This window comes from Solanum lycopersicum, chromosome 10, assembly GCF_036512215.1.
Source record: "Solanum lycopersicum chromosome 10, SLM_r2.1".
In the NCBI taxonomy this organism is placed as follows: Eukaryota; Viridiplantae; Streptophyta; class Magnoliopsida; order Solanales; family Solanaceae; genus Solanum; species Solanum lycopersicum.
Genome location: NC_090809.1, coordinates 63,234,564 through 63,255,017, shown reverse-complemented (window position 1 = coordinate 63,255,017; position 20,454 = coordinate 63,234,564). Strand labels below are relative to the sequence as shown.

The window sequence follows — 20,454 nt, the reverse complement described above, 5'->3', positions numbered from 1 at the left end:
AACTCTTTATTTTGCGTATTCTTCTTCGCAAGTGTCTTCTTCATTCGTCTTGTTCTTATTCTTTTGCGTCTTCTTCTTCTTTTTTGTTGCTTTTCCTTCTTTAAAATTTGACGTATTTCAAACGTATATTATCAATAGCAAATTATATATTAAAATATTGAGAGAAATTAATATCTAAAATTTGTGACTATTTTAGAAGTGATAACTAGTTGGTTGGAATCAAAGAGTCAAAGTATATTTATTTATAGTTAAACTATAAATTCAAACTTTTTAAGTGTATCATAAAATAAAATCAGTATATATAGCTATATTGTATAATTAATATATACTTTTTATGTTTTCTGAATCTATGTTATTGACTCATTACTGTATTATATATATTTGAAACTATCTCTATAAAATAATTACAATATAGTTAATATCCGATTTTATCATGAAATAATTATATAGAATAACAGATTAATAATATAAAATAAATATAGTAGCTAACGTTTGATCTATTTGTGTTCTATATTAAATTGTTTGATAGTCCTTCTCTTTCTCATATTCTCACTCGCCACTCTCACTCTCTCGCTCTCATTCGCTTCTTGTCGCTCGACTCTCTCGCTTTATACAATATAATTGTGTTTCTAATTGTATAAAGCGAGAGAAAATTGTATATACACATGTAAATACATATATTTTTATCTTATACTTATAATTATACAATAAACGTTCTTCCCTGTCCAAGTCTGCTTTTTCTTTCTCTCTTTTTCGTTTTATACAAATTTAAATTATATATAATTTCTCTCTTTTTCGTTTTATACAATTCGCTTTAATTGTATATGTATAACAAATTTTATATATATATATACATATATATATTTATTATGAAATACAATTACGCAAAATTTGCTATAATATACAAATATAAATTTTGTATTTTTTACATGCGAAAGTTGCGCATACGACCCCTTTAACGGTCCACCACTGTGCTTGCCGCGTGGCCTGGTGTGGGCTTTCTTTTTCTTGCGGGCCCAAATAAATTGTTAACTTTTATCGGGCCGCCCACTGTTTTGGTGGGCCTATTTCACGTGGGCTTTGTTGACGTGGCAAGACAAAACGAAATGCCTTAAAATAATCATTCGTAATCTTCATTCAACCAATCATCTCTCTCTTCCCACGTGGAACTTATAAAATAATAAGTAAAATATTATATCTTTTTTTATAAATAATAAATAATTAATAAAAGACAAATTTCTATCGTTGTTTTTCTCTATAAAGTCTTCGATCCAAATGCAAATTAATTAGTTGTAATTTTTTTTATTATTGAAATCTATAGCCTTTCTCTTCTTCTTTCTTTCTTCTAGTGTTTAGTTTCTAAAAATATTCATAGCAAAAATAAGTGAGTTAATTTTATTGGAATTCTTTGAAGTATACACTATGGGTGATTCTTCGGCTCAATACATCCACTTGGTAAGTATCGAAAATAATATTTATATCTCATTTAAAAGGATAAAGTTTATGTATGTATCAACTTTTCTGAGTTTATTGGTAAAACTATGTTATTGTTATTATTGTTCCTTCTTAGGTTTGATACGATCAGGTGACCGATTGTCAAGATGAAATTAGAATTTTAAATTTATGATTTATCTCAATGATCTAATCAATAATATATTCTCTCAATGATTTTTGAAGTTAATTTGGTGAGTTTTAAATAAATTATTTATATATTATATAGTACTTTTAATTTAATGTAAATAGAAAAGTTAACTTATTGAGTATTAAATAAATTATTTACCTGTTTTCCATAATATTTTTTAAATGTAAATATAGAGTTGGAACCTTTGTAATTGAGTTTTTTCCTTTCGCCTCTATTAATGACATCAAGTTATTATAAGGAAATTAATATTGAATAAGTGAAATGATCACGTTGCAATAGTTCAACTTTACAAACTTAGACAGAATCTAATAATTGTATTTTTAAAATTTAAAAATTTTATAAATAAATTAAAATTCTAGCTCGGTCTATGTGAAGGTGCATCGCTTGATCGAAGAGTGTTTATTGTTCAACATGAGCAGAGAGGAATGCATGGAAGCACTTTCCAAACATGCAAATATTCAGCCAGTTATCACATCCACAGGTTTTTAAATTTTAATTTTAGATATCGAATTTATATTGATAATCTGAATTTATATATAGTCGATTTTAGCTTATTATTTAAGGTATATTTTGAAAATATTGACAAATACATATTACTAATAAAAGAATTTTTCAAATGAATTGACAGAACAAAGATTTACATTTCTACTACAGTAATGAATGAATTCGTTAAATCTTTTGAGTCAAATAAATCTTTCAAATACTGTTTTTACATCATTTTCAAAAACAAAATCAAGTTGAAAAGAATACAGCTAATTAAAATAATTTATTTGTCTTATTTAATATTTTTAAAAACGTGAAAAATATTGACTTTGGAGGAACAAAAAGTGAACCGACGAGATCTAGAGTGAAATAAACGAGATCTATTATTCTTAACTAAAAAATTTTAAATTTAAAATCTGAATATAATATATATTTTCTTTTAGATATTAAGTAATATTTCTTCTTTAAATGAATATCACGTGAATTTAAAATTACTCAAATCGCCTCATGAAAACAACAATATCATGCCTAAAATACGGATAGAGTCAATAGAGATATAATCGTCAATTCAAGTTTTTATTTATATTTGTGCGTTATTTTTATTTGTATAGATTGAAACAATCTCTGCTCACTTTTTTTTCCTATTATATATTTATATTTATAAGTTTTTTTTTTTGTTTTTGTTTTACGTGTATAACACTATCATTTTTAATTATATAATTCTATCAAGAAAAAGTGAAATCTATTTAACTTGTAACTTTAATATTGGATCCATGTGCCACCAACATTGTGAAATAACACTCAACAACACGCATGAGAATGTAATTACACACGCAAAATGAATTTACTCAACTATTTATTTACCCTAGTTGACTGACTATTTGAACAATCAATTTCTTTCGTAATTCTTTGTTGTGTGATTATTATATTAGTTAATTTTTAATAAATTAAATAGAACATGTTTATTTAATTAATTAACCTTTTTTTTATATGTATAACAGTGTGGAAAGAGTTGGAGAAGGAGAACAAAGAGTTTTTCAAGTCATACAAGAAAAAAGACGAGGATGAAGAATCAACATCAATCAATAATAACAATAATAATAATAATATTATAGAATCCAAAGTGGAGATAACAAGACAAAGAATCCACAATTTGCTATTGAATTCCCAACTCTCTAAATACAAACCATAGCACTAATTAATTAGCTCATGTATTTTTTTTATCTTATTGTGTTCAAAGCAATAAATTAGAAAAATAGATGAAGTAGAAACAATTGACATATTATTTGTGTGTTCTTAAGAAATTCAATTGATCTACTCATTATTAATTAACATATTATATGTGTGATCTTATGAAATTTAATTCGTTTGTTTGTAACAAATTTTAAATTGACAGAAAATAAATTATAATTATGATTAAAATATGAAGAAAATATATTTTTTCCATTGATCGAAATTGTAAGGATAGTATTTTAATTTTAATACGGTAAAATAACATATCATGAGTGATTTAAAAACAATGATGATTTAATAAAAATATTTTTTGACTCCCCCCCACCCCAAACAATCCCCCAAATAGCATCAAACCGTTTTCCAAAACGGTGTCATATCACTTCAATAGAATTTAGGGAAAATTGTATATAATAGCAAACTAATAACCTAAAATAAATGGAGTAGCTAGGGTTTGATTTAATCGTGCTCCATAGCAAACGTTAGCAAAAATTTGCCAAGCGTCTCTCTCCCAAAAGTCTCGCTCGCCACTCTCCCATTCTCGCCTCTCTCGCTTTATACACAGAAGTGTAGAATTTCTGTTTCTGTTTTGTATAAAGCGAGAGAAAATTGTATATACACATGCAAAAACATATATCTTCGTGTTATACATTTAATTATACAATTTACAAACATTTTACTTCAAATATTGCAGAGAAAAAGGCCAACGAATTATACAATTGCAGTGAAATACAATTTTCTCTAGCTTTATACAACAAAAGTGTATATATTGTGTTTCTGTTTTTGTATTAAGCGAGAAAAACATATATCTTCTTGCTATACACTTATAATTATGCAATATACATACATCTTAATTCGATTCAACTGTATGCAAAACAAATTATACAATTGCAGCGAAATTGGCCAGCGAATTATACAATTTAGGTCAGCGAATTATATAATTTAAGCCAGCGAATTATACAATTGTATATGTATAATCGAATTATACAGTTTTATGTTTGCTATGGAGCGCAATTATGCAAACTTTGCTATAGCATACAAATATGAATTTTTTGTTTACTATATGTGAAAGTTGCCCTTAAACAAACTAGGGAAAATTGTATAAAATAGCAAACTAATAACCTAAATTAAATAGAATAGCTAGGTTTTGATTTAATTGTGCTCCATAACAAGCATTATCTAAAATTTGCCAGCGTATCTCTCCCAGGAATCTCGCTCGCCACTCTCTATTCTCGCTCGCCTCTCTCGCTTTATACACAGAAGTGTATAATTCTGCTTCTGTTTTGTATAAAGCGAGAGAAAATTGTATATACACATGCAAAAATGTATATCTTCGTGTTATACACTTAATTATACAATTTACAAACATTTTACTTCAAAAATTGCAGAGAAAAAGACGAATGAATTATACAATTGCGAATTATACAATTGCAGTGAAATAAAATTTTCTCTAGCTTTATACAACAAAAGTGTATATATTGTGTTTCTGTTTTTGTATAAAGCGAGAAAAACATATATCTTTTTGCTATAAACTTATAATTATGCAATATACATACATTTTAATTCGATTCAACTATATGCAAAACAAATTATACAATTGCAGCGAAATAGGCCAGCGGATTATACAATTTAGGCCTGCGAATTATACACTTGTATATGTATAGCGAATTATACAGTTTTATGTTTGCTATGGAGCGCAATTATGAAAAGTTTGCTATATTATACAAATATGAATTTTTTGTTTGCTATATGTAAAAGTTACCCAACAAACTATTGTTCGACTTTTGAAATTTGCTCAAAGGAAAAAATGTACATTTGGGCCACTTTAAGAAGTAAGGTATATCCTGGGTTGTTCAAAAAAAGCCCAAACCTTTAAAACCCTCACGAAGCCCAAATCATCGTCTTCTCGATATCGCCAACTATTATGGGGAATTGTGCCTGACCTCCATTGTCGACGGAGCTCAGTTTTGAGGAGTAACGAAGATTAGTACCACAATGCCACCCTTATGCTAGGTACTTTGATGATAATTTGATTGCAACGAAGCTTTTCTCTCAGAAAGTGGAGAGTGAAAGATATGGAGATTGAAGGCAGTGTACTTCAGCTTGATGATTGAGGTACCGTAAAATTTTGTCTACATTGTATGTTTTAGTTTATCTATGGTGTTCGCTTGTTAATTAGATATATATAGATTTACTTATCTCTTTAGTTTCAAGATGAAGTGTAGGATGTTCTTAATGGTGTGAAGCCTTTTGGGAAAATCCGTAGGTGCTTTGTCACGACCGGAATCTAGACCCCAGACGAGACCGGCGTCGTTGACCTCTCAGAGGTCGCAGACAAGCCTGCTTACGTCATTCTTACTTTACATAGATTAATTTTAGCGGAAAATTTGAAATTTTTGATTCTTTAATCATACTTGCTGAACATTCTTAACATTTCGTAATCGTTCATCATCAACCATCTAACATTTAAGAGATAAGCAACTGAAAGAAATAATTCATTAAGTATTAATTGTATATCGGCCAAAATAGCACCAATACAAAGTTTGAACCAAAACAGGAAAGAAACGCTAGTGGAACATGTTCCGCTAGCTCAACTCTAAAACTACGCTAGAATGTAAAACAGTAGCATCCTCGAAAGCATGAGGACCTACCAAACTCCGGATGAATACTGATGTCCGGATAGCTGCAACAACGAACCTGTAGCTCTAGCGTCCACCTGTGCCTGCACCTAAAAATAGATGTTCGTATGGAATTAGTACACACTTGTACTAAGTATGAGTATATGCAAGTACACACCAGGGACATGCATGAGGAAGAATAGCTCTTTCCTAACAACATGATTTTTGGAAGTCAAGTCAGTGGACTTGCCAAATTGAGATTGGGAAAGTTATGCCATGAGAGTGACATGCATCATTATAATTATCGTATAGCACACAAAACATAACATATTCATATAACACATAACATATAACACATACTTTCTTTCATATTATTCATTCGTATACTATGAGACCTTATTATCATAGACTTAACTTTAAGACTTTCCAAAATGAGGGCTCAACATATGGGACCTCAACTAGGGAGCCTTCTTTAGCAAACACAGAGTCTGCTTCACTCATTCATTCGTATTTCATTTCAATTCATTCATAGGCCAGTGCGAACACCAGCTATACCTAGGATGTAGTTTAAGACTTTCATCGGGTTTGCTGTGCAATGATCAGGAATGACCTAATGTCATTACCTGAATCTAGCTCACCTCTTGATTATCCTATCCTAACACCTTCGGTATCAATCATTTCTTTATATGATTCATTTGAGGCTGGCCTCATTCATTCATTGGGAACTTTAACTTTAACCGACATAGATCATGTGAGCATCATGAAATCCAGTGTCTTCCCCACACCGAAAAGAGGTGGAATCACCGGCCAAAGCAATTCAAATAACATGCTAGCGTATATGGGAATTTAACCCCGCCAGATCCCTATAGTGGCAATATAGGTTCAAAGACTAGGAGATGTGTGGAGACCCATACCCGGCAAGCCGGACAGTCTCATCTCATGAGAATTACGTGAACCTCCGCCCTTCCCGAAAGAAGGCATCACCGCTCATAGCTAGCCTATCGGTGCTCAGTATAAAGTTCCATTACATCCAACTCATACATCATGGAAGTTGTCTTCTAGTATGAGGGCATCATAGCTCAATAGATGATTTCTCATCTCATTATTAGTATTAAGTGTTTTAAACTCAATATTTTTCATTAAAGTACTTATAGAGACTGGTCTCTTCATTATCTTACACCCTCATTGATGAATACGTATTGGTAACATTTACTTAGGCTCGTTTGAGATTGCTCTCTCCATATACATTAGCCTCACATCATGATTGTCACCACATTCTTCATTTCATTACGTACATCTTAGGTTCACTTATTTTTTTGAACGTATGTTAAACTTATGTGTCTATACATACAAGCCATGGGGCTTCGTTTATAGTTCGTTAAGTGATTCTTATTTTCCTAAGATTATGTATTACAAGACTTATGTATCTTGTATATATACCAAGATCTTGATTTTTGATCAAAGTAGATTACATTATTCTTGAATATTTTACTCACGTATGACTTATGTATCAATACGGAGGTTTGGGCACGAGAACCCAAATCTTGAATTATTTGGACATCATTTATATTTTTCATTGATTTTAGTTCTAATATTCATAAATTTAGAACTCTAAATTAAATCTCAACATTTTCGTGACATAATACATTTTCTATTTTAATTAGAATTCTAAATTAAATTTCAATCATTTACATGAAAGAATAATTTCCTAATTTAATTAGAATTCTTATTTAAATCTCAATATTTACATAAAAGAATTAGTATTCTATTTTTAATCAAAATTCTAAATTTAATCTCAATGTTTACATAAGAGAATTAATTTTTTTCAACTTTAATTAGAATTTTAATTTATTATTATTATTATTTTTAATTACATTCGCTTGAATAGGGAGGTTGTGGGTTCGAACCCCCACAGCCCCCTTTATTTTTCTCTTATTTTCGCTGGAAATGGAGGCTGTGAGGTGGTGGGTTCGAACCCCCACAGCCTCACCTTTATTTCCTTAATATTTGTACCCCTCCCTTCAACTCTGAGGTCGTGGGTTCGATCCCCACGCCTCGCATCCCTTTTTATTCTTTTTTTTTTTTCGCGAACTGGGGGTCGTGGGTTCGATCCCCGCCCCCAGCATTCCCTTTTAAATCTTTTTTTTTTTTTGCGCGTGGCTGGGGTCGCGAGTTCGATCCCTGCCAGCCCCATTTTTTTTTTTAATTAAGGCATGCTGCAGGGAGGTCCTGGGTTCGATCCCTGCAGGCCTCAAAACTTTTTTTTTTAATTTTTTTGATGTTCAAAAATTTCCAGATTCTTTTAAAGTCTGTTTTCAAGTTCTGGAAATTTATTCTACGATTTTTCTTCACTTTTTCATCAAGTTTAACATTAATTCTTAGGGAAATTTCATGGTTCATTCATAATGTTTTAATTACACATTATATTTTTTTTTATAGATTCGTCTAACCAAGAATTACTCCCTCAATCAAGCCACCTAACATTTCATATGAACTTCACGTCTTACCCCATTTTATTCACGAAAAATATACAATCATATTACATTAAACTTTTGGAGCATTACATAAAGAACCTCATTCACTGTAACATACTTACACATAATTTCAAGAAAAACATGGTTGCCTTTCATACGATTCCAAGTACACAAACATAATCATATTCATCGCGAAAACATAATATACACCTAAATCTACCAGCAATCATACCCAACCTAAAATTCATTGGGAGCTAGTGACAGGGGCATGCAACGGGAAACAGCCTTAGTTTCGAGATGAATAACTTGAATCGTAAGGGGCCTCTTGGGAAAGGAGCCAAGAGAGAAGAAACCCATACCTTAATCGATGTTCAAACTTTAATGTTGCTGCCCGGAAAACTCCTCCAAACCACTCCCAATTCACTTCAACGCACACCTCTCTCGACGAACCTCTCTTAGCCTTGACGTTTTGATTACTTATTTTCTTTTACTTGAAAATTTTTTTGTGAGTTTTTCAAGCATGAAAACTGTTGATGTTTTTGGCAGAAATAATGTGATGAAGATGGAGAACGTGAGAGAGAGTTAAGGAGCGTGAGAGAGAGAGGACTATTTGGATTAGGAGACTAATTCAAAAATCAGTCAAATAATAAATAAATACAAATCTGTTTTTGATTTATTTATTTATTTATTCATTTAAAACGTGAAAGGACAATTACGCCCTTTAAATACTTATTTATTCTTATTTATATAAATTTTTTTTTTTGAATCGTTACATGCTTGATCCAAAACAGACGATCCATTCTATGCGAGTTGTTGTTATTTTGTAAATGCTTGAGCTTTGTAGCGTGTAAACTTAGCCATGCGTTACATAAACTGATAAATGTACACACAAGCTTGAAACAAACTGATTGCTCGAAGACATTATTCCCTTTTGCCTTTTTCTTTTTCTTGGCACCTCACACAAGGACAGAAACACATAAAGAATCAAAAAAGAAAAGAGGAGAAAAAGACCCTCACTGTTGTCTTAACTTGTATCAAATATTATTATTGAGAAGGATGATAAGGAGTGGCAATCAAGTAAAGCTCACTCTTTCTTGCTGCAGTTATTGCAGAGAGCTCAGTCATGTCCACATCCTCTGGCTTCTGACCATCAGGTAATTTCCAATCAAAATGATAGAGCAATTTGGCTAGTGGAAGATAAACATTGAACAAACCAAATGTAATTCCAGGACACATTCTCCTTCCGGCACCAAAAGGAAGATACTCAAAGTTATTCCCCAAGAAATCCACAGAGCTGCGCGCGAATCTCTCAGGTATAAAGCTTTCCGCATCTTCCCAATACTTTGGGTCCCTTCCCATCGACCAAACATTAACCATGACTCTTGTTTTTAATGGGATGGTGTATCCATTGATGTTTGTTTCTTCCCTGCATTCTCTGGGGGCTAAGAGAGGGACTGGAGGATGAAGTCTTAAGGTTTCTTTAACAACTTGTCTTAGATATTTCAATTCCTCAATAACATCCTCATCGAAAGTTTCTTTCCCTTTGAATGCTTCTCTTACTTCTGCTTGTGCCTTTTTTAACACCCTTGGGTTCCTCATCATTTCTGTCATAGCCCATGTTGCTGTTGTTGATGAAGTTTCTGTTCCCGCAGAGAACAAGTCCTACATTTTGTTATTAATCAAAGAAGAATTAACCTAAATTGGGCTGCAATAAGTAGCTCAAGAGGTCGTTTATGTATGATATACTTGTCAAAGTTGAAGGGCATTTCTTTAGTGCCTAATTAATTATGTGTATGTCTGCTTACAAAAGAATGCTAAATACTTTTTGTATTCAGTAACTCAAAAATAGTTTTAGAGATTTTCCCTATAAGTTTAAGAATACTTACAACCATAATTGCTTTGATGTTGTCATTGGTGATTGGGATTTTGAGTTCCCCACTTCCCATTAATCTTATAAGAACATCAACTAAATTTTCACCTCCAAATGCACCATTTCCCTTTTTACCACTTGCAAGATTCTTCTTGTGCTCATTGATAACATCCTCAACAATAGCATCAACATTTTTGTGAACTTTCAAGATTCTACTCCTTGCTCCAGTTAGTACACCAAGGATCTTGATTGAAGGGAAAATGTCAGCCAAACTAAATCCACTTGCCAATTCCACCAATTTCTTCACCATTTGAATGAATTTCTCTTGGTCTTTCAACAATTGATCCCCAAATGCTGTCTTACATGTAATTGAACTCGTGTACCATAAAATCCGTTCCGTAATGTTTATTGGCTCACCATGTGTCGATGACTGGATGAATTGCACGAGACGAGATGCCTCGTCGTGCAAGATGGAACTAAAGGACCGGACATTCTTGGCGGTGAGTAGTTCCATGACACATACTTTACGCATTTGTCTCCAATATTCTCCGTACGGACTAAACACAATGTCCGTGCTCTTGTAACATATTATGTCGATGGATGCTAATTTAGGCCTCGATGCAAAAGCAAGGTCATGAGTTTTCAATACCTCTCGCGCCATGTCCATCGAAGAAACTACGACCGTAGAAATTTCCCCTAGTTGAAGGTGCATGAGAGGCCCATATTTTTTGCCCAATTTTGTGAGTGCATGATGGGGAAGTCCACCTATTGCCAAGTGATGTAGACTTCCTAAGAAAGGCAATTTCCATGGTCCTGGAGGAAGTTTTTTGTTTAAGTTTCTTGATTTTTTCCATTCCACAAGTAGTAAATAGAGGAATGATAGGAAGAGGAATAAGAAAATGATATTGAATGGAAATTGGAACTCCATTAGATAGCTAAAGCTAAGTGAGGCGTGTCTCTCAAATCTCAAGCTCAAAGCTTTAATTTGTTGTGGAGGGCTATTGTCCATGAGTTAGGCTTGTGGTTGGTAAGAAGATTATATAATGTAAACAAACACTATGAAATAAAATTGGGGGTGGCGGTGGGAAGGATTGAAATGTCGAAACTTGTTTTTTATGCTTTTATTAGAAAAACCTTTTTTTTTACTTAGCTTCTAACAAGATTATGACATATATTACACTCATACCTTATTTTCCAGCCACACGTAGAGCCTCCAAGACGATTTCCTATTGATTAATGGATCTTCACGTCCTGCCACATATTTGCATGACAAAATCTATTTGCCGATGCAGTGTCGGCTGCTAAAATATCTGGTTTTATTTGGAATTAACTACGAGCTATATATACATTACTCATGTTAATTTGTCAGCAGCATCATACTCGTATCCTCAGTAATATTAATTTTAAGAACATTTGATTATACTTTTTTTTTTGGTCTTTTCTTTATTTTGGCACCTCCACTCGTAATCAAATACATAATTTACACAACAACAGAAACAGATAAAGATCAACAACAAAAATAAACCTCACTGTTGAATTCTATGTTGATCCGACTCTCCAAAAATAATGTCGTACCTTCAGAAATTTTTGAAAAGTCCGTGCAACATAGGAACTTGCATCAAATTTCATTCACGAGAAGGATAATAAGGAGTGGCAATCAAGTAGATCTCGGTCTTTCTTGCTGCAGTTACTCCAGAAAGTTCAGTCATGTCCACATCCTTAGGCTTCAAACCATGAGGTAATTTCCAATCAAAATGATACAACAATTTAGCTAGCGGAAGATAAACATTGATCAAACCAAATGACATTCCAGGACACATTCTTCTTCCGGCACCAAAAGGAAGATACTCAAAGTTATTCCCCATAAAATCCACTGAGCTATGGTCAAATCTCTCAGGTATAAAGCTTTCTGCATCTTCCCAATACTTTGGGTCCCTCCCCATTGCATAAACGTTAACCATGACTCTTGTTTTTAATGGGATAGTGTAACCGTTGATGTTTGTTTCTTCTCTGCATTCTCTGGGACTAAGAGAGGGACCGACGGATGAAGTCTTAAGGTTTCTTTAACAACTTGTTTTAGATATTTCAATTCCTCAATAACATCTTCATCGAAATCGAAAGTTTCTTTTCCTTTGAATGCTTCTCTTATCTCAGCTTGTGCCTTCGCTAATACACTTGGTTTCCTCATCATTTCTGACATAGCCCATATTGTTGTTGTTCCTGAAGTTTCTGATCCCGCAACGAACAAGTCCTACATTTCATAATCAATCAAAGAAGAATTAATGTGAATAGTTGCCCGTCAATCCAACTGCTTGAACTAAAAATAGTATGTATATAAATTTGAAAGATTTCCCCCTATAAAAGTAAGAATACTTACAATCATAATTGCTTTGATGTTGTCATTGGTGATTGGGATTTTAAGTCCCCCACTCTCTATTAATCTTAGTAGAACATCCACTAAATCTTCACCTCCAAATGCACCATTTCCCTTTGTACCACTTGCAATATTCTTCTTGTGCTCATTGATAACATCCTCAACAATAACATCAACATTCTTGTGAACTTTCAAGATTCTACTCTTTAGTCCACTTAACACTTGAAGGATCTTGATTGAAGGGAAAATGTCAGCCATACTAAATCCACCTGCCACTTCCATCAATTCTCTAAGTATTCCAAGGAATTTCTCTTGATCTTTCAACAATTCCACAAATGTTGTTTTGCATGTGATTGAGCTCTGATACCATAAAATCCTTTCCGTAACATTTATTGGCTCGCCACATCTTGATGACCGGATGAATTGCACAAGGCGTGAAGCCTCATCCTGTCTGATGGAACTAAAGGATCGTACGTTCTTGGTAGTGAGAAGTTCCAACACACATACTTTGTGCATCTGTCTCCAGTAATCTCCATAAGGACAAAACGCGATGTCCGTGCTCTTGTAAAGTATTATGTCGAGGGCTAATATAGGTCATGAGTTTTCAGTACCTCTCGTGCCATATCCATAGAAGAAACTATGATGGTAGAAATTTCGCCTAATTGAAGGTGCATGAAAGGTCCATGTTTTTTGCCCAATTTTGTGAGTGCATGATGAGGAAGTCCACCTTCTAATGCCAAGTGATGAACACTTCCTATAAAGGGCAATTTCCATGGGCCTGGAGGAAGTTTCTTGTTCAAGTTTCTTGATTTTTTCCATTGCACAACTAGTAAATAGAGGAATGATAGGAAAAGGAATAAGAAAATTAAATTGAATGGAAATTGAAACTCCATTAGATAGCTTAAGCTTAGAGACCTAGTATACACTTATCAACGTTTGGTGACGGCAATTAATCTTTTTTTAATTGTATTGTATTCAATTATCATCTTGTTGACATCAATACAATAACAACAATGTCTTTAATTAATGTAGTGCCAAATACATGATGTATTAACAAACATTAAATTAGAAATGGCAATGATGCGGAAAATCTTATCCGAATCAATATTAATTATTTGAGTATTGATATTAAATAATTCATGCCTAGAAAAGTACGGATGGAATCATAGGAGAACATGGATCCTTTGAGCGAGAGATATGAACAAAAAGAAGAAGAGAAAAGATTTATTTATGCTATTAACACAGAATTAAATTGTGTCACGTGACATTATTTATTTCAATTATTCGTTATACATATAAAGTTGAAACAAGATGACACAAATATCATGAATTACATAAAATACCCCGGCTCCTATAGTAAATATCATTCATGAGAAGGATAATAAGGAGTGGCAATCAAGTAAAGCTCGCTCTTTCTTGCTGCAGCTATTCCAGAAAACTCATTCATGTCCATGTCTTCAAGCTTCACACAATCAGGTAATTTCCAATCAAAATGATACAATAAATTAGCTAGCGGAAGATAAACATTGATCAAACCAAATGATAGTGCAGGACACATTCTCCTTCCGGAACCAAAAGGAAGATACTCAAAGTTATTCCCCATAAAATCCACAGAGCTCCCCTCGAATCTCTCAGGGATAAAGCTTTCTGCATCTTCCCAATACTTTGGGTCTCTCCCCATCGAATAAACGTTAACAACGACTCTTGTTTTTAAAGGGATAGTGTAACCATTGATGTTTGTTTCTTCTCTACATTCTCTAGGGATTAAGAGAGGGAGCGGAGGATGAAGTCTCAAGGTTTCTTTAACAACTTGTTTTAGGTATTTCAACTCCTCAATAACATCTTCATTGAAAATTTCTTCTTTCCCTTTGAATGCTTCTCTTACCTCAGTTTGTGCTTTTGCTAATACACTTGGGTTTCTTATCATTTCTGTCATGGCCCATATTGTTGTTGTTGTTGTAGTTTCTGTTCCAGCTATAAACAAGTCCTACATTCATTATTAATCAAAGAAGAATCGTCATATCATGGATTATTAAAAGTGAAAAGCTCTAACCATTCAAAGTTGGATTATCATTTTGCTTATCTACTAAATTTAAATATAATTTATTTAATGTTGGACTATGAAGTCAAACCACTACATTTTTTTAATTATGACACTATAGTTATAATTAATTATGTTAAATTCAATTAGAGTAGAAGACAAAATAATATATGAAACTCTTCCAATTCGGTGATTCTTTGAATTTATACAATATGACATTTAAAAATTTAATTTTCAATAAAATGAGAGTAACATTTACATTTATGCGACACAAAGCCTAATAGTTTTCTTAAACATCTGCATTCTATATTAACGGTAGCTTTACATAGTGTTAAAATTCAAATGGTTGGTATGACGACAATTTTGCTCTTGAACATTTGTATTTTTCTTTATGAATTCCTTCAGCCCTTACGTGTTATTACTAAAAATTATTTCTCAAATTAAAATTATGTATAAAATATTATGAAAATTTGATTAATTAAGCCTCATTTTGTTTAGATTTTTATTTAGTAATATAAGTCACTAAGATCCTTCAGTTAAAAGTAGTCAAAAATTAAATGACTAAAATGTGCTTTAAAAGTGTACTCGTCATTTTGTTTTTTTATAAAAATTAATTGTCTATTAAATTTAATTGGAAAGACCTTTCATCAGTAGAAATTCTATGAGCCTTTTATTTACAATTTTAAATGTATCATGTATTGATTTTTCTTCACCTTTAGCTTTCGACCATTTAGATATATCATATTCTTTACCAAATTATATATCCTTATTTAATATTTAATTGATGCACATTATACACTAATTCTCCTTTTATAGTCTTAATCAAATTCTCACACACACACAAAAATAATTAAAAATGTTATTTTTGTCAAATCAATGAAGAGATTGTATATTATACCAAAAGAAACAAGATCCAGTAAGGCGAAATTAGAAATCAAAATAAGCTTTGGAGAAACATTTCTTCCTTTTAGAGAGCTTGAGATAATATCTCAAGTGGCCACTCAACTATGAATTTCTTTCTCAGAAAGTCAAAGTAAGAATACTTACAATTATAATTGCTTTGATGTTGTCATTGGTGATTGGAATTTTAAGTTCCCCACTCTCCTTTAATCTTAGTAGAACATCAACTAAATTTTCACCTCCAAATGCACCATTTCCCTTTTTACCACTTGCAAGATTCTTCTTGTGCTCATTGATAACATCCTCAACAATAACATCAACATTTTTGTGAAATTTCAAGATTCTACTCTTCAGTCCACTTAACACTTGAAGGATCTTGATTGAAGGGAAAATGTCAGCCGTACTAAATCCACCTGCCACTTCCGTGAATTCTCTAAGTATTCCAAGGAATTTCTCTTGATCTTTCAACAATTCCCCAAATGCTGTTTTGCATGTGATTGAGCTCTGGTACCATGAAATCCGTTCTGTAACATTTATCGGCTCACCACATGTTGATGACCGGATGAATTGCACAAGGCGTGAAGCCTCGTCGCGTCTGATGGAACTAAAGGATCGTACGTTCTTGGTAGTGAGAAGTTCCAACACACATACTTTGCGCATCTGTCTCCAGTAATCTCCATAAGAACAAAACCCAATGTCTGTGCTCTTGTATAATATTATGTCGAAGGCTAATATTTTATGCCTCGATGCAAAAGCAAGGTCATGAGTTTTCAGTACCTCTCGCGCCATATCCATAGAAGAAACCACGACGGTAGAAATTTCGCCTACTTGAAGGTGCATGAAAGGTCCATATTTTTTGCCCAAATTTGTGAGTGCATGATGAGGAAGTCCACCTTCTAATGCCAAGTGATGAACACTTCCTATAAAGGGCAATTTCCATGGGCCTGGAGGAAGTTTTTTGTTTAAGTTTCTTGATTTTTTCCATTGCACAACTAGTAAATAGAGGAATGATAGGAAAAGGAATAAGAAAATGAAATTGAATGTAAATTGAAACTCCATTAGATAGCTTAAGCTTAAAGACCTAGTATACACTTATCAACGTTTGGTGAAGGCAATAAACTAAGTATAAAGTATAAACTAAATGAATGTTGAGTTCAAGATAGAGATGATGTATATATACACTTGCCACCGTTTGGTGAAGACAATAAATCCGTTTTTAATTTTATTGTATTCAATTATCATCTAGTTGATATCTATAACAACCATTAAATTAGAAACGGCTATGATGTGGAAAATTTTATGCCAATCAATATTGATTATTGAGTATCGATCTATTATCACTATCTTTTGGACCCAACACGTGTTGATTTTTCTTTTAAATTAGTGCCACGTAGGTCGAAAAGGGGTAGAAAATTATCTATAAAATTATTTCGATGGTAATAGGGCCTGTCTAAGTGTGTCTCTGAGATTTCGGGCATAGGTTGAGGGATACTAATGCATTTTTCCAATAAATTTTGATGAAAATATGAACATGAGATATCAGAGTGAGTCGCTTATGCTATAAAAAATCAGTAAGAAAAGTCACTGCTAGAAACAGAGGTTTCCCCACCTCGATTACTCAAACAAATTGTGTTATAAAACATGATTTTCTCATTCATTTTCCACCTAACCTGCTCACTAGAAAAACACATGGCGGGAAATAAATACCGGAAGTAAATGAACTGATCATTGAACGACACATGGATATATTACATACAAGCTTGAAACAAATATCATTAAGTACATAATTCACAAACAAAAAAAGAAGAACAGAGAGGATAGAATACCGTGACTCCTATATCAAATATCATTCATGAGAAGGAGTGGCAATCAAGTAAAGTTCACTCTTTCTTGCTGCCGTTATTCCGGAAAATTCAGTTATGTCCACATCCTTAGGCTTCAAACCATCAGGTAATTTCCAATTAAAATGATATAACAATTTAGCTAGCGGAAGATAAACATTGATCAAACCAAATGACATTCCAGGACACATTCTCCTTCCGGCACCAAAAGGAAGATACTCAAAGTTATTCCCCATAAAATCCACTGAGCTCCCATCGAATCTCTCAGGGATAAAGCTTTCTGCGTCATCCCAATACTTTGGGTCCCTCCCCATTGCATAAACATTAACCATCACTCGTGTTTTTAATGGGATAGTGTAACCGTTGATGTTTGTTTCTTCTCTGCATTCTCTGGGGACTAAGAGAGGGACTGGAGGATGAAGTCGTAAGGTTTCTTTAACAATTTGTTTTAGATATTTCAATTCCTCAATATCATCTTCATCGAAATCGAAAGTTTCTTTTCCTTTGAATGCTTCTCTAACCTCTGCTTGTACCTTTGCTAATACATTTGGGTTTCTCATCATTTCTGTCATGGCCCATATTGTTGTTGTTGCTGAAGTTTCTGATCCCGCAGCGAACAAGTCCTACATTTCATTATCAATCTAAGAAGAATTAACGTGATACGTGTAGTTGCGCGTCCATCTAACTGCTTAAACTAAAAATAGTATGTATGTTAAAGAATGACAAAAAATCCACATCGGTGGTTAAGAGATGGGTGGACTCCTTATAAGGCTTGGACAATCCTCTTTTCTTTGAGCTAGCTTTTGAGGCGTGAGTTAGGCCTAAGAACTTATTTCACAATGTATATAAATTTGAAAAAAATTTCCCTATAAAAGTAAGAATACTTACAATCATAATTGCTTTGATGTTGTCATTGGTGATTGGGATTTTAAGTTCCCCACTCTCCATTAATCTTAGTAGAACATCAACTAAATCTTCACCTCCAAATGCACCATTCCCTCTTTTACCGCATGCAAGATTCTTTTTGTGCTCATTGATAGTATCCTCAACAATAGCATCAACATTTTTGTGAATTTTCAAGATTCTATTCCTCAATCCACTTAACACATGAAGTATCTTGATTGAAGGAAAAATATCAGCAACACTAAATCCACTAGCTAATTCCACCAATTCCTTCACTAATTCAATGAATTTCTCTTGATCTTTCAACAATTCCCCAAATGCTGTTTTGCATGTGATTGAGCTCTGATACCATAAAATCCTTTCCGTAACATTTATTGGCTCGCGACATGTTGATGACCGGATGAATTGCACAAGGCGTGAAGCCTCGTCCCGTCTGATGGAACTAAAGGATCGTACGTTTTTGGTAGTGAGAAGTTCCAAGACACATACTTTGCGCATCTGTCTCCAGTAATCTCCATAAGGACTAAACGCGATATCAGTGCTCTTGTAACATATTATGTCGAGGGCTAAGAATTTAGGCCTCGATGCAAAAGCAAGGTCATGAGTTTTTAGTACCTCTCGTGCCATATCCATAGAAGAAACTATGATGGTAGAAATTTCGCCTAAATGAAGGTGCATGAAAGGTCCATGTTTTTTGCCCAAGTTTGTGAGTGCATGATGAGGAAGTCCACCTTCTAATGCCAAGTGATGGATACTTCCTATAAAGGGCAATTTCCATGGGCCTGGAGGAAGTTTTTTGTTTAAGTTTCTTGATTTTTTTCATTTCACAACTAGTAAATAGAGGAATGATAGGAAAAGGAATAAGAAAATGAAATTGAATGTAAATTGAAACTCCATTAGATAGGTCAAGCTTAAAGAGGGGTCATGCATGTATAGGTTTTAATTCTTCTGGCCTAATATATAATCCTAATGTCAGTAAGAAAATGAGTTGAGAGTAAGGGTGTGTTTGGTGTGAGTGGTTAGTAAACAGAAAATATCTTTTTTGCTTATTTTTCGGTATATCGTAAGTACACTCAAAAAAATTATTCTATAACATTTTTGAGAAACCAAACATGATAGTTTTTGGAAAAAAAAAAATCCACACAAAACACACACTAAATATAATACCAATCATATACGTGCAAATCATTATCTCATATAATATAATACTAAAGTATTAAGTATAAAGTATAAACTAAATGAAAGTTGAATTCGAGATAGAGACCTAGTATACACTTATCAACGTTTGGTGAAGGCAATAAATCTTTTTTTAATTGTATTGTGTTCAATTATCATCTAGTTGACATCGATACAATAACGAAAATATCTTTAATTAATTTAATGTCAAACACATGATGTATTAACAAACATTAAAAACAGTAATGATGTGGAAAATCTTTTGCGAATCAATATTAATTATTTGAGTATCGACCTATCATCACAATTCATTTAGTAATTAAATGAGTCTTGAACTAAAGCGGAAGATTATGGTGCTTACTTTCTAACTAGATTTGTTAATATTTGGGTTTATTTATGCTCTCGCTATGCTACATTTGATTTTACTTGTGTTAATAACAAACAACTAGATTTTGTCATGTGGCATTATTTAAATCCTTCATTATTTATTAGCTGTTATTTCACTCATCTCTTTTTTCGAGTTATATATATATATATATATGTCATTTCACTCATCTCTTTTTTCGAGTTATATATATATATATATATATATATATGAGTTTATCATTTTATACTTATTCAATATTTGATAGAAGTTTAAATTCAATTTGCTCATTAAAGAGATTATACCTTTTTCAACTCTAAATAAATTGAGGATATAATAGATAAAAAATTATCCTTTTCTAATTTATAAAAAATATCAAATAAAAAATTAAAATTGAACAAGTAAAACGAGGGAGTATTAGTCATACACAAAATTCAAAGTACATATAATAGATGAATATATTAAACAAGTATAAGCAAGCTGTCAAGCTGACATATACATACAAGCTTGAAACAAGATGATATATATATATATATAT

The 20,454-nt window shown here is 32.7% G+C and overlaps 3 protein-coding genes, 1 long non-coding RNA gene and 2 pseudogenes across 5 annotated transcripts; 2 read left to right on the top strand and 4 right to left on the bottom strand.

Annotated features, from left to right (window-relative positions):
* Positions 1-1,241: 1,241 nt before the first annotated feature.
* LOC101259009 (uncharacterized) lies at positions 1,242-3,459 on the top strand. Its single transcript, XM_004249477.5, has 3 exons — positions 1,242-1,455; positions 2,018-2,123; positions 3,127-3,459. Exons 1-3 carry the CDS (start codon positions 1,423-1,425, stop codon positions 3,315-3,317), a joined length of 330 nt encoding a protein of 109 aa, XP_004249525.1. The 5' UTR covers positions 1,242-1,422; the 3' UTR covers positions 3,318-3,459.
* A 5,882-nt stretch (positions 3,460-9,341) lies between these two features.
* On the bottom strand, positions 9,342-11,888 carry LOC101257521 (premnaspirodiene oxygenase-like). Its single transcript, XM_004249472.5, has 2 exons — positions 10,334-11,888; positions 9,342-10,109 (listed from the first exon to the last, which is right to left on the bottom strand). Exons 1-2 carry the CDS (start codon positions 11,324-11,326, stop codon positions 9,492-9,494), a joined length of 1,611 nt encoding a protein of 536 aa, XP_004249520.2. The 5' UTR covers positions 11,327-11,888; the 3' UTR covers positions 9,342-9,491.
* LOC104644384 (uncharacterized) lies at positions 9,463-14,736 on the top strand. 2 transcript variants are annotated; one of them, XR_002026064.3, is made up of 6 exons: positions 9,463-9,601; positions 9,677-9,760; positions 11,899-12,055; positions 12,131-12,214; positions 14,117-14,167; positions 14,243-14,620. It is a non-coding gene; the product is annotated as an uncharacterized lncRNA (long non-coding RNA). The 2 variants fall into 2 exon arrangements; XR_011211934.1 differs by lacking the exons at positions 11,899-12,055; positions 12,131-12,214 and having other exon boundaries at positions 14,117-14,736.
* On the bottom strand, positions 11,943-13,765 carry LOC101257227 (premnaspirodiene oxygenase-like; annotated as a pseudogene).
* Positions 13,890-16,815, bottom strand: LOC101253954 (premnaspirodiene oxygenase-like). The gene is made up of 2 exons (XM_026027809.2): positions 15,780-16,815; positions 13,890-14,678 (listed from the first exon to the last, which is right to left on the bottom strand). The coding sequence occupies exons 1-2, from the start codon at positions 16,689-16,691 to the stop codon at positions 14,055-14,057; spliced, it is 1,536 nt and encodes a 511-aa protein (XP_025883594.1). The 5' UTR covers positions 16,692-16,815; the 3' UTR covers positions 13,890-14,054.
* A 538-nt stretch (positions 16,816-17,353) lies between these two features.
* On the bottom strand, positions 17,354-19,316 carry LOC101256932 (premnaspirodiene oxygenase-like; annotated as a pseudogene).
* Positions 19,317-20,454: the final 1,138 nt, after the last annotated feature.

Bases quoted from the DNA above. Each gene is read 5' to 3' on its own strand.
- LOC101259009 (XM_004249477.5), top strand. From the start codon at position 1,423: ATGGGTGATTCTTCGGCTCAATACATCCACTTG. The intron at 1,456-2,017 runs GTAAGTATCGAA...GTCTATGTGAAG, and splicing joins CGGCTCAATACATCCACTTG to GTGCATCGCTTGATCGAAGA. The intron at 2,124-3,126 runs GTTTTTAAATTT...TATGTATAACAG, and splicing joins GCCAGTTATCACATCCACAG to TGTGGAAAGAGTTGGAGAAG.
- LOC101257521 (XM_004249472.5), bottom strand. From the start codon at position 11,326: ATGGACAATAGCCCTCCACAACAAATTAAAGCTTTGAGCTTGAGATTT. The intron at 10,110-10,333 runs GTAAGTATTCTT...AACAAAATGTAG, and splicing joins ACATCAAAGCAATTATGGTT to GACTTGTTCTCTGCGGGAAC.
- LOC101253954 (XM_026027809.2), bottom strand. From the start codon at position 16,691: ATGGAGTTTCAATTTACATTCAATTTCATTTTCTTATTCCTTTTCCTA. The intron at 14,679-15,779 runs GTAAGTATTCTT...TAATGAATGTAG, and splicing joins ACATCAAAGCAATTATAATT to GACTTGTTTATAGCTGGAAC.